Here is a 12,309-nt window from a genome sequence, read left to right as displayed (position 1 = left end):
AAACCAGTAACAGTGCACGCTAAATAGTGACGTGACTGACTTGATGACGTTTAGCTCGCGTGTAGGTAATACCTAACTTTTTTATTTGCGTACACGTTAGCGTGTACCTAGACACAGCGTTTTATTTATATAGAAGAGGCAAATATTTAGATGGCTATTAAAAAATAACGGTTGGTGATAGAAAAGAAATTTAGGGTTGAATGTATATTTTGGTTCTACATCGTATGAAATTAAGAAAAAACAGTTTGTCCAAAAAAATTTTAAAAAATGTCGGAGGAGCAACCCCCCTTTTCACTTAGGTTGGTCGTACCAACTCAGAAACCTTCCCGGGTTCATGCACAACAACTTTGCTTAAGATCATCACGTGATCAAATGCATATAGTTTACGAGTCTATAATTAAGGTACATACATATACAAACATTCATTTTTAATTATATAGAAGAGGCAAATATTTAGATGGTCATTAAAAAATAACGGTTGGGGATAGAAAAATGAAAATTTAGGGTTAAATGTATATTTTGGTTCTACATCATATAAAATTAAGAAAAAACAGTTTATCCAAAAAAAATTTAAACATGTCGGGGGCAACCCCCCTTTTCACTTAGGTTGGTCGTACCAACTCAGAAACCTTCCCGGGTTCATGCACAACAACTTTGCTTACGATCACCACGTGATCAAATGCATAGTTTGCGAGTCTATAAGGTACATTCATACAAACATTCATTTTTTATTTATATAGATTTTCATTTTGTTTAACCATTCTGCATTACTGTATAGGCCTGGATCCCGCGTACCAAATTTTGAGCATTTTAATAAGTCTGACACTTAGAACATGTCAAATGATAGGAACTATATATGTTTGTTATAAATAGCAGTCTGATTTTTGCGCGAGAGTTTAATGAAAGGGTAACAAATCAATTGGAAGTTCTTTCTGACAAAATACACGGGACATTCTCATAGTCTGATATTCGAAAGCTGTAACCTGTTCTACACTTAAAACTTCCCCTATTTCAGTGTTCCCGTACATCAAAGTTTGTTCGACTACACACTGTTAAGCTATTAACAAATTTTCAGCTTGCTAATAATGAACTTTTGTTTTTGTACGTGGGATCCAGGCCTAGTATGTATTAAACAATATTATAATAGTGTAAAAGAAATCCACAGAGAACGGCAGTTCTCACCAGTGGTGCACAACACCCCTACAAGCGACACTATATATACACGAAATTTTCGATTTTCTAAACCTGACTGAATTGAAAATTGGGCCAAATCCCATCTTAAAGTATAGGAAAAGACTCGTCCATCCATATGTTACATCTCTATTTTGGTCCAAGGGTGTAGATTTTACGGCCCTTCCCATTTAGAGTCTGTTTTTAGTTCTCGTCCCCAAAACTCCCAAAAATTTTAAAAACTTAAGCCCGACCTTTGCGGCTTCTGATAGCACAGATCATTACCTTTCCAACGCATGTTTAATTTTGAAAATCGGTTATACCATTCAAACGTTATCGAGCTCAGAAGTATGTCTCAATTTTTATTTAAAAAAGGGAAAATGTTTGTATGTATGTATGTATGTAATGTATGTATGTATGTATGTGTGTGGAAAAGTTACACCGATCTGAATTTTTTTTCTGTGTTTCAAGAGGGTGTGAGGGCCGATTCAGAACCGGTCTAATTTTTGACTTCTGACTACCCGTAGCCAGCTAGAGGACTAGGTAGATACAAAATAGCATATTTTTTGGGCGTAAATATCTTAGGTTCAAGGAGATACAGGAAAACCGCAAATACACCAAATCAATAGGGTTGAGTTAAGCTTTTTTTTCTTCCAAAGCCAATAAGGAAGAAAAAAAAAGAGTTAAAAAAAGAGAAGAAAAAGCTTTCAAATGGTGCTTAAGCGATCAACCTGAGACATACACACTGCTCACCATAGCCGAAAAACTGAAAAATTAAACTTTGAAAATTTTGGTTTTTCGACAATTACTCAAAATTTCAACCTACGAATTGCGGCAATAACTAAGCGTTTGTAGCAGGACTCAGGACGCGTCTAACGGTGTATATCTCATATCTGGGAAAATTCGAATTTTTTAGTTATAGACTTCATAAGTATGATCAAATCTATTTCTTATGGGAAAAACCGTTTTTCAAGCTCAATAATTCCTGTAATACGTTCAGTTATCATACTTGATCTTGGATGAATCAGATACTACTTGTCAATATGTTTCAAACTCATGTTTAGTGATCAAAATCGGTTAAGCCGTTTAGAATTTATTAAGCTACAAAAGTATAATCCAATTAACGATTATTCCCGAAATGGTTTGTGTAGTTGTAGTGGCTACGACGCTAAATTTGATCTGCAACGGGCAATCCGAGTTCATTTACCGGCCATCCCAATATTTTTATTCAATCTATTTCGACTAGAAAAAAAATCTAGTGTACATTCGATGGACACTAGATCATTTGGGAGATAATGCGACAAAGGTGACCATTTATAAAGCTTAACGTGTAATCGAGAAAAATTGCATTCAAGTTCATACATTTAAATTGTATATACCTTGAAAAACTCCTGATACAAGAATAAAAAACCGCTAAACGCCGTAAAAATGAGAGGCGCATACAATATTCCAGCTACAAAAGATCTGATATGAAAATTACGTGGCGCGAAAATGTATTTTCATTTTGATGCAAAACAAAATTCTAGTTTTATTTTAAAAAATTTTTCCATAATATTTGATAAATTTGAACTAAACGCGCCACAAAAGAGTTTCAAAATTCAAACTGTATCAAATTTACTCTTTTGTGGCGCGTTTACTTCAAATTTAGCAATTATGGAAAAATCTTTTAAAATAAAACTAGAATTTTGTTTTGCATCAAAATGAAAATACATTTTCGCGCCACGTAATTTTAATATCAGATCTTTTGTAGCTGGAATATTGTATGCGCCTCTCATTTTTACGGCGTTTAGCGGTTTTTTATTCTTGTAAATAATTACTAAAAGGACGTAAACAATGCCTCTTTATTACACTAGCAACAAACGTCGGCACACAACTACAGTCCATCCAATATACTTACCGTTGTACATCATTAATCATTATTTACGTCAAGAGATCTAAGTTGACATTGTTGCCCAATTACAAAACATTCTTGAATCCATTTTAAATCAAAGATAATTATTGCGACGTGGATTATATGTAAGTACAACAAAACAAATTAATATTCAATGTAAATAAATAAAAACATTAGAAATAGAAAACAAGAATTAAGTTATAATCTTATATTAAAGTAAATAAAAAAACAGTAAATATAATACAACAATAAATACTTATTGGGACCGTGCAAGTTCGGCACAGCGACACCTATTTCTAAGCTCTGCAACTTTATTCGCACTTTTAATTATATTGGCGAGGAACCGCAAAGTGGGCGACGCCTGGTGGCGAATTTGAAAAGCATCAACTCAAGGAAAACATTGACTTTGCCATTAACTTGTGTACATATTTGCGGTCAGTTTATGTTGTAATTAACAATAATTTCGACTTAAAAAAACTATTTCAGTGTTCCTCAGTATTCATTCCTATTATATTTTACGTAATGACCTAAATTAAGCAATGCCAAATCACACATTTTGTTAATTTAACGTTTGTATTAAACGTAGTATTTTTTTAATGTTTAAGCGACTTCAAAATTAAATAAATGAATAAAATGTAGTATATATTCTGTACATAGAATGTACATTGTTATGAACAATATCCCGACCACTTCGTAATTTCCAGAACACAATTATTATAAAATAAATTCACCTACTTAGTTTCCAGTTTTTATTTAATTAAAAATTGTTATCTGTCGATGTAAAATAAACTGTAGTAAACCTATTAATTAAATTAAAAACAAAATTAGAAATCCTAAGATAGATTAATAATTTTTAGAACGCTGTGTGATTATCGGGGGCCAGATTTTTTATGAAAAAAAGGTAAAAACAAATCAGTAGTTAGCATCAAATTTTAATGAATGCATACAGATTAAACATAATTTTGAGTCGTCTTTAAGTTATAAGATGTCTTAGTTGCCAAACTTAGTGGTTACTTTGGCAAAACACTCCTGTAAATGATTTTAATTTAACGTTTTAGAACTGTGAATTCAAATGACAAAATGAATTGTTTTCCTAGCATTGTCGTCCATCTTTGAAATTTTGAGCGCCCTCTGTTGGAATTTAATTTTGCGAATTGACCAATTATATTAGTTTGGTTACTGGATAATTGTCAAGGCCATAGCCCAAAAAAAGAATAAGAAAAAATAAGATTCAGGTTATGTTATTAAAACGTAAACAATTGTATGTAGTAAATAAAATTAGTTATAGTATTTTTACTACAAAAGCGATGTTACTTAGGTCAAAATTTTTGACGTAAGAGAACTGTCAAAACATTAGAATGTGACTTTTCATTATTGCCATGTTTATTAATAAACATGGCAATAATGAAACGTCACATTCTAATGTTTTGACAGTTCTCTTACGTCAAAAATTTTGACCTAAGTAACATCGCTTTTGTAGTAAAAATACTATATTAAAATGCAGTACTGCAAGCAAAATACAATTAATTAAATTTGCCTTTATATAATAATTGCGTATCATATCAATATTGTGGAGCAATATATATTAGATCGCAGTTAGAGTGTCATCCGAACAAGTGTGCTTTATAAAAACGCTTTATATTTCATTTAAACAAATTAAATGAAACAAGTTAGGGTATGGTTCTTTAAATGTACATTAATAGAAATCTTCCAATATTATTTCTACGCGTATACATATAATAAAATATGTCTAGTGGCTGTAATTCCCGTGTACTCGGCTAAATGATTCTAAAAAGGAACAGACCTACCGCCTAAATATTTCGTGTTGGTATCATGTAACGTCACGGGCTATGACGTGGATGACGTGCAATGGTGAGTATATTGGACGGACTGTACTTAAGTCACTTAAGACACGCCACTACTTAGAGGTTAAAAGGTAGCCAATCATTTTCTGAAGTAGGTACTTAAACTCAACATTACATAAAACATAAAAAAATATTTTCTCACCCTTGATTAAGACAAACTATTCAATAAACCCAATGGTATAGCAGTCCCACGAATGGGCGCTATTTGTATAACACTATTGACACGTTGCCGCGACAAAAATATATGTGCAGAAGAAATTCACACTGTAGGAATAATGGAAAATATAATTTGACAAGATGTTGATATCTCATATAAGGGGATGCAAACGTGTTACACAATTTGAAGAACATGTCCTCGGTTGCTCAGTAACGGAAGAGATATGGGATTGTTCTTAACGGGATGTTATTAAGACTCTCTTATTAGCTTAGAAAAAAAATAGAAAAATCAAATAAGAATATCAAATAAAAAGAAATAAAATATTGGGCGCCACTGGTTTCCTTGTGGGCAGGGGCGTCATTTGATAGGGGGCAGGGGGGCATTTGCCCCCCCCCCCTGACCCTGAAAATTACTGAAATTTACAAAAAATAGATCAATTTTGTATTATGTTTGCATATAAATATGCAAACAAATATGCAAAAATTTGTATATATAATGCTTGCCCCCCCCCTATCAAAATTTCAAATGACGCTCCTGCTTGTGGGAACCATAAATAGACAAAAATAGAAACGTAAAAGAAAAGATAGCTACATCAAAAATTAAACAAAAACCTAGTCAATACTAAATATGGAGTATAAATACTTATGGCGTCACTTACCTATCTATGTCTTTACTCAGCTAAATCTTTGTTGTATGTACTTACGAAACAAGAGAAAGGGAAAAGACAATAATAAATAGTATTTTGCAATGAACCAAACTTTTTTTATTGAAACAAAATAAAATAAAATTAAAAAATCTGTGATCTTTTGCGATTTTACATAAAGAGATCATGTTTACCAAAAAGAAAATGAAAAGTTTACAAAAAAATACCTTGTATAATAAATTCCTGTATCTTCTCTTGGTTGGTTTTAAGTCCAAGGCACAGTTCACTTCACTAAATGTCACATTACAAAGGAATAGATACATTAAAAGTACATCAATGAGTGGTTGTTTCCATAGTTTATAGAAAAATTCAGCATTTACTTCTTAAAACAAATCGGCACTGCTCGAACAAAAATATTTAAGAACTCATTAGTCCTTTCGTATAATAAACGGGAATCAAAAAAAATATATAAGCAACTCCTGCTTGCATTCGAAAAGATTATATACCGCACTGGTATGTATAAGTAGTCGCTTTCGCCTAGAAACAGTGAAAGGTGGTCTAACTTGCTTAGACCATAGTGGAACACTTTAGCTCCAACACAAAGACTTCTGCAATAAAATTGCACAATAACTTCACCTTACACAAACTTAAAATGGAAATTCAACCTTTCAGGTACTGTAACCCTGCAGACCTCCGAGGCTAACTCAAACTTGACTTCCTTGCAGCTCCAACGTAACTGCTTGATGGCTCAAACGTAACTGCTTGATGGCTCAAACGTAACTACTTGACAGCTCAAACGTAACTTAATTTTTCGATCTCTCCTAATTCAAGACAAGATTCCTTCTCAAACACAGAAATTGCCTCCCATTTTGGCAATCATCAGATAGTTATCCAATTAAAAGAAATCAAGTATTTCTTCTACCAATACCTAAAATAGCCAGGATATGTTACTAAGTCACAGCCCACTAAACTCGTAAATCTTCTGTTGATGAATCCAAATCATAGAACCACATCAGCTAAGGCTCTCCTGATTCCCACAGAAAAAGTGCCAAATCAACGAAAAAGACACTTGGACTCTCAACCAAACTTAGAACCACTTTATCCGATAAGATAAACATTTCAGCGACATCCTGGCACCTTCTCACGAATTAGCTCTTTGAAGTTAACACCGCATCCTCTGTAGAATATAATAAATAATTTCAGGTACTTATGATACCTACTCCAAATTCCAGAGAACATAAGTTAGATAAACAGCACAATATTCGATGTTGTGAGAAACGGAAAGAATCACAGATGATCTAACTCAACAGTCCTTCAACGAAAAAACATTATATCTGCCAATTTACTGGGAATGATAAATGTATCGATGCCAGGGGCGTACTATAAATTATATCATAAAACCAAAAAAATAAAAGATAAAACATTAATGATTTCGGCACTGTTTCAATGGATACCATATACTAGTATAGATGACTTCTCACCATAATATGATACATACCTACAGGCCTTAAGAATGTTTACAGAGGGGCAGAGGAAACATACAACCCAGGCTGTGTGGTTACACCTGGTACATAGACGAGTCTTAAGCTACAGAACGGTCAAGTGTAGAAATGCTGGTAAAGGGCCTAGCCGGGTAAGATGATGAAAAGTGCCCCCAACTCGATTCGAATTCCAATATAGGTCACCGTTTAGCATATATAGTGAAACTAACTTTCTGAAATTTTTAGCCCCCTAGGTGGTCATGAGACCCACCTAGAGCCTAATTAGGCTTTTTAAGTTTTTATTTTTTATCTCAGCCGCATCGAGAACTAACAAAAAACTTTAAATAAAAAAGTTGTAAGCTTTAAAAAGTTCTGTCCGAAAAAATTTTTCTTTTTAATTTTTGGCGGGAAATTTAAATTTTAGAACGATTTTAAAATTTTAAATGAGTATAAAAAAATAACTAAGACATTCGTTTTCACGAAAAAAATATATAACGTGTATTTTTGCATAATATTTCACCCTGAATTTTTTCAAATTTTTAAAATTGGTGGAACGCACCTTTAAAAATAAAAAACCGCATTTTTTCGGTTTTTTTTTTCGTTTTTTGATACAATTTTATACATGTTTTTCAAAAAAGGTAATACCGTCACTAGAATAGGTAAAAAACTGAAAAATAATTGGGGTTTGCTTAATAAAAATTTTTTGTAATCCCATCCATTTTCAATATACAGGACGTTGAAGAAAACAAAATTTTACACAATTTTTACGATTTTGCCGAAACTACTGGCAACATTGTGATAAAATTTGGCGAATTTTAAGAGGTAGTTGTTGTGCATTTTTTGACATACAATTAAGAATTTTATATTTATCATTGGCGCGTATACGGGTAATAGTCTGAACTTTTTAAAGAAAAAAGATAGTACGCCACTGACATATTTCAAATTAACAATCCTTTTTAAATTCCTCGTTTAATTTGTGACAAAAAAACTATCTTCCTATTTTTTATACGACGCGCCATTTTTATTCAAAAAATAAAACATCTTAACCCTTACAAAGTATTCGAACTTCTATTAGTAGTTTCTACATCTACATACATACAGTTGAGTCCGCGAGTCTTTACCCGTGCGTCATCATTTAAAGCATACGAAATAAGTCGGAAATCTATTTCACGCAACAACAACTGACAGAAAGTGGCTACTATTCCGATTACGGGTTTTATTATAAAATTTGATGTTATCAAATGTCAAATGTAAGTTTTGCTTCAAAATTTTTGTGCAGAATTACAGCTACATTTGAAGTAGCTTAATAAATTATTTTATTATTATTGATTAATAAATAAATAAACAATTTATAAAAAAATTCAATAACATATTTTATTTTTATTTTATTCACTTTGACGGAAATTTAAACACAGTCATTTCTTTACTGTGTGAATGACGTTAGCTTTGTATGTTTTAAATATTAATTGCCAAAATATAATTATTTACCTTAAAATTTCAAAGCCCAATATAAAATTAGTTGTGAAAACAACTGTTTGTGTAATATAAAGAAACTTCAAAACGCAAAAATTCGACAAAAACCGCAAAAAATTCAACTGACTGACAGCCACAAAATTAAACAAAGCAGAAACGTCAAACAAATTGTGCTTAAAATATGAAAACATACCGAATCGTCTTTTTTGTACCTATCTCTTTTCAATGCACTGAGTCTAGATGGTTCATAAAAATAACATGTGTTTTTACTTAATAACAAACGTCCGCTGGTTTGTCATGAGTTTCATGCGTGGAAGAGAATGATGCTAGATAAAAAGTATGTGTTTTATCTCGCCAGGTATTAATGACGCACGGGTAAGGACTCGCGGACTCAACAGTAAACTCGTACGTCCATTATAAAAACTAATTCGAATACTTTGGAAGCGTTAAGATATTTTATTTTTTGCAGCAAAACAGCGCCTCGTATAAAAAAATGTTAAGATAGTTTTTTTATCGCAAATTGAATGAGGAATTTAAAAATGATTGTTAATTTGAAATATGTCAGTGGCGTACTATCTTTGTTTCTTTGAAAAGTTCAGACCATTACCCCTAAGTGCGCCAATGATGAATATCAAATCCTTAATTGTATGTCAAAACATGCACAATAACTACCTCTTAAAACCCTCCAAGTTTTATTACAATGTTGCCAGTAGTTTCGGCAAAATCGTAAAAAATGTGTAAAATTTTGTTTTCTTCAACGCCCTGTATCTTGAAAATGGATGGTGTTACAAAAAATTTTTATTAAGCAAACCCCAATTCTTTTTAAATTTTTTACCTGCTCCAGTGACGGTGTTACCTTTTTTGAAAAATATGTATTAAAATTGTATCAAAAAACGAAAAAAAAAACCGAAAAATGCGGTTTTTTATTTTTGAAGGTGCGTTTCACCAATTTTAAAAATTTGAAAAAATTCAGGGTGAAATATTATGCAAAAATACACGTTATATATTTTTTTCGTGAAAACGAATGTCTTAGTTTTTTTTTTATACTCATTTAAAATTTTAAAATCATTCTAAAATTTAAATTTCCCGCCAAAAATTAAAAAAAAATTTGTTTCGCACAGAATTTTTTAAATCTTACAAATTTTTTATTTAAAGTTTTTTTCTAGTTCTCGATGCGGCTGAGATAAAAAATAAAAACCTAAAAAGCCTAATTAGGCTCTAGGTGGGTCACATGACCACCTAGGGGGCTAAAAATTTCAGAAAGTTAGTTTCACTATATATGCTAAACAGTGACCTATATGGAATTCGAATCGAGTTGGGGGCACTTTTCATCATCTTACCCGGCTAGGCCCTTTAATATGGATAAGAAGTAATGGTCCAAATAAAAACATGGATAAGTAAGTAGTTAATTTAATTCAACTACTAATACATTTTTCAAGCACTAAAAGAATCTCTGTTTTGAAATCATGAGATTGCTTGATATTGAATGAAAATTATGTTATTATTCTAATTATTACTTTTGTTTTGTTTACTTATTGCAATCGCGAATTCGAACAATTTATAAAATTTATAAACATCAGATGTCAATGTTACATCTCTTAAAAATCTTAATAGTATTAAATTGTTTGTTGAAGGTATACAGTCTAAACTTAGATTATACCACCATATATTTGCATTTGCAAGGATACTGACATTGATTGTGCTTTCTGTACTTTATCTGTTTGTTTGGTACTTAACCCCTTCGCTAACAATGGGGGTATTTAAGTAACTTCCTACAGAACTACAGAACTAGACTACAGCTATTTAAATTGCCGTTATATGCAGTGTGATCCACGGCTCACAGGTTGCAGTGTGATCCACGGCTCACAGGTAAGACGTTGATCTATGGGAAAAATCGATGTGGCTCATATATGAGTCGGTTGGTAGCGAACAGGTTAAGTATCTGTAAACCACCCTAATAATTTACACTTCTTAATTTTACAATGCACATTCAAATGAACAAGAAAAATGCTTATGGATCTATATATAATTTCCAACAAAAATGTTCAATTTCTTCAATTAAGAATTGGAAAGTTGCTTAAAATTTGTGATAAGTAGTTGTGTAAACAAGTGAGCATAGAATACTTCAAAAAGTTTTTACTTACTATTTCATTCGAATCTAACTGGCTTTCGATCTCCTTTACTTTGTCAAGATCTAGAATATCTTGTGGGCTTGGGAGGGATACAAAGAGAGAGGGACGTATAGCTGCATCAATAGTTTCATTCTGATCGTCAACTAAAACAAAAAACAACCAATTAACCTGATTTTGTGCTTCTCATCAAAAATTGTTAGTACTAGTCTAATAAAAAGGTAGGATCTCTACAAACCTGAAATTTATATCAATGGATTCTTCTTCAGTGATTAATATACAATATATTTGAACATACAATTATTAGAAAATTAGAATTTCGAATGAAATACCTGTCTACCCCTCATACCATTGATATGTTTGTTTGGTATAATATTATATGAAATAAAATACTTACTACTTTCTTCGCCACCATATTCTAAATCTTCTGTAGAAGAATGTGCTGTAGATGTAGATGAGTCTTCTGTATCATCATACTTACTTGATTGTTTATTTAAGTTTTCTAGGAGATTACCCATTTTATTGTCCATATATTATCATAAATATAACTGCACTTTATAGTTAAATCAAAGCCAATGGAATGGGCCTTTGCCTCAAATTCAAATTATTAATATGACATCAAGGGGGAAGTCCCTGGTATATGATGGCTTTGTTTTGTTTTAAGTTTAGCACTTTAGGAAGGAATATACTTTAAAATATAAAAATGTTTGAAATGAAAAGTCTAATAATATTTTAAAATTTAAATTATTTAAAATAATTTGCCAACCAAGATTAATTGGATTATAAATCTAATCTAAATAATCTATTTCCTACCACAGTACATGACAGAATAGTAGCCACAGTACATCATGTACTGTGTTTCCTACATTACAAAATAATATAATAATACATCTTCATCTTCTCATTTGATAATTGACAATTTGACATATTTGAAGAATTTATGTTTTTAAGTTAACCAACCACATGATATGCGATACATATTATGAGAATTTTATTTTAAAAAAATTACACTTACAACGAATAAAAAAAGTAAGTTTAAAACTGATAAGATCGCGGGAACTGGAACCGGTGCTGGAACTAAAGATACATTTTAAAAATGGGTCGCCCCCAATTCGCCTAAACTGTGAAATGTCGGTAACACAGAAATAGTCACGAAAACGCATAATCGCCAAGTTGGATACAACTGGATACAACCCTATGCACACCAACTCACATACATATTGAGAATAATATTTATACATAATATAATTAAAAATTGAATTAATGATGTCGTTATTATATGTATTATATCGATTAAAAAGTATAGAACATGTATTATCCCACAAATATAATATAAGAGTATAAACAGTATTTTATACTTTTGTGTTTGTTGGATAAGTTTGTATTACAAATGGGAAGAAAAAGAGAAGATTTGATTTAAGTACCTACCTAACCTATTAAAATGATATATAATAAAAATAGATCATAAAAATAAAATATAAAGTAGTTTTTGGAAAAGTA

At 31.5% G+C, this 12,309-nt stretch overlaps 1 protein-coding gene across 2 annotated transcripts in view; it reads right to left on the bottom strand.

Moving 5' to 3' along the window:
• Positions 1 to 11,987, bottom strand: part of LOC114326387 (caspase-8) — a 94,174-nt gene extending 82,187 nt beyond the window's left edge. The window contains exons 1-2 of one of the 2 annotated variants that reach the window (XM_050642732.1): positions 11,825 to 11,987; positions 10,825 to 10,955 (exon numbers count right to left, since the gene is read on the bottom strand). In XM_050642732.1, coding sequence (XP_050498689.1) covers positions 10,825 to 10,955; positions 11,825 to 11,972 — 279 coding nt within the window. In that variant the 5' untranslated portion in view covers positions 11,973 to 11,987. Of the gene's footprint in view, positions 1 to 10,824; positions 10,956 to 11,206; positions 11,672 to 11,824 lie in introns of those variants that run through there. The other variant, XM_028274747.2, reaches the window with a different exon arrangement.
• Between the last annotated feature and the right edge of the window lie 322 nt (positions 11,988 to 12,309).

The sequence above is a fragment of the Diabrotica virgifera genome, chromosome 2, assembly GCF_917563875.1.
Source record: "Diabrotica virgifera virgifera chromosome 2, PGI_DIABVI_V3a".
NCBI lineage: Eukaryota > Metazoa > Arthropoda > Insecta > Coleoptera > Chrysomelidae > Diabrotica > Diabrotica virgifera.
The sequence above is the reverse complement of the archived record's forward strand: the minus strand, read 5'-3'. Positions and strand labels throughout refer to the sequence as shown.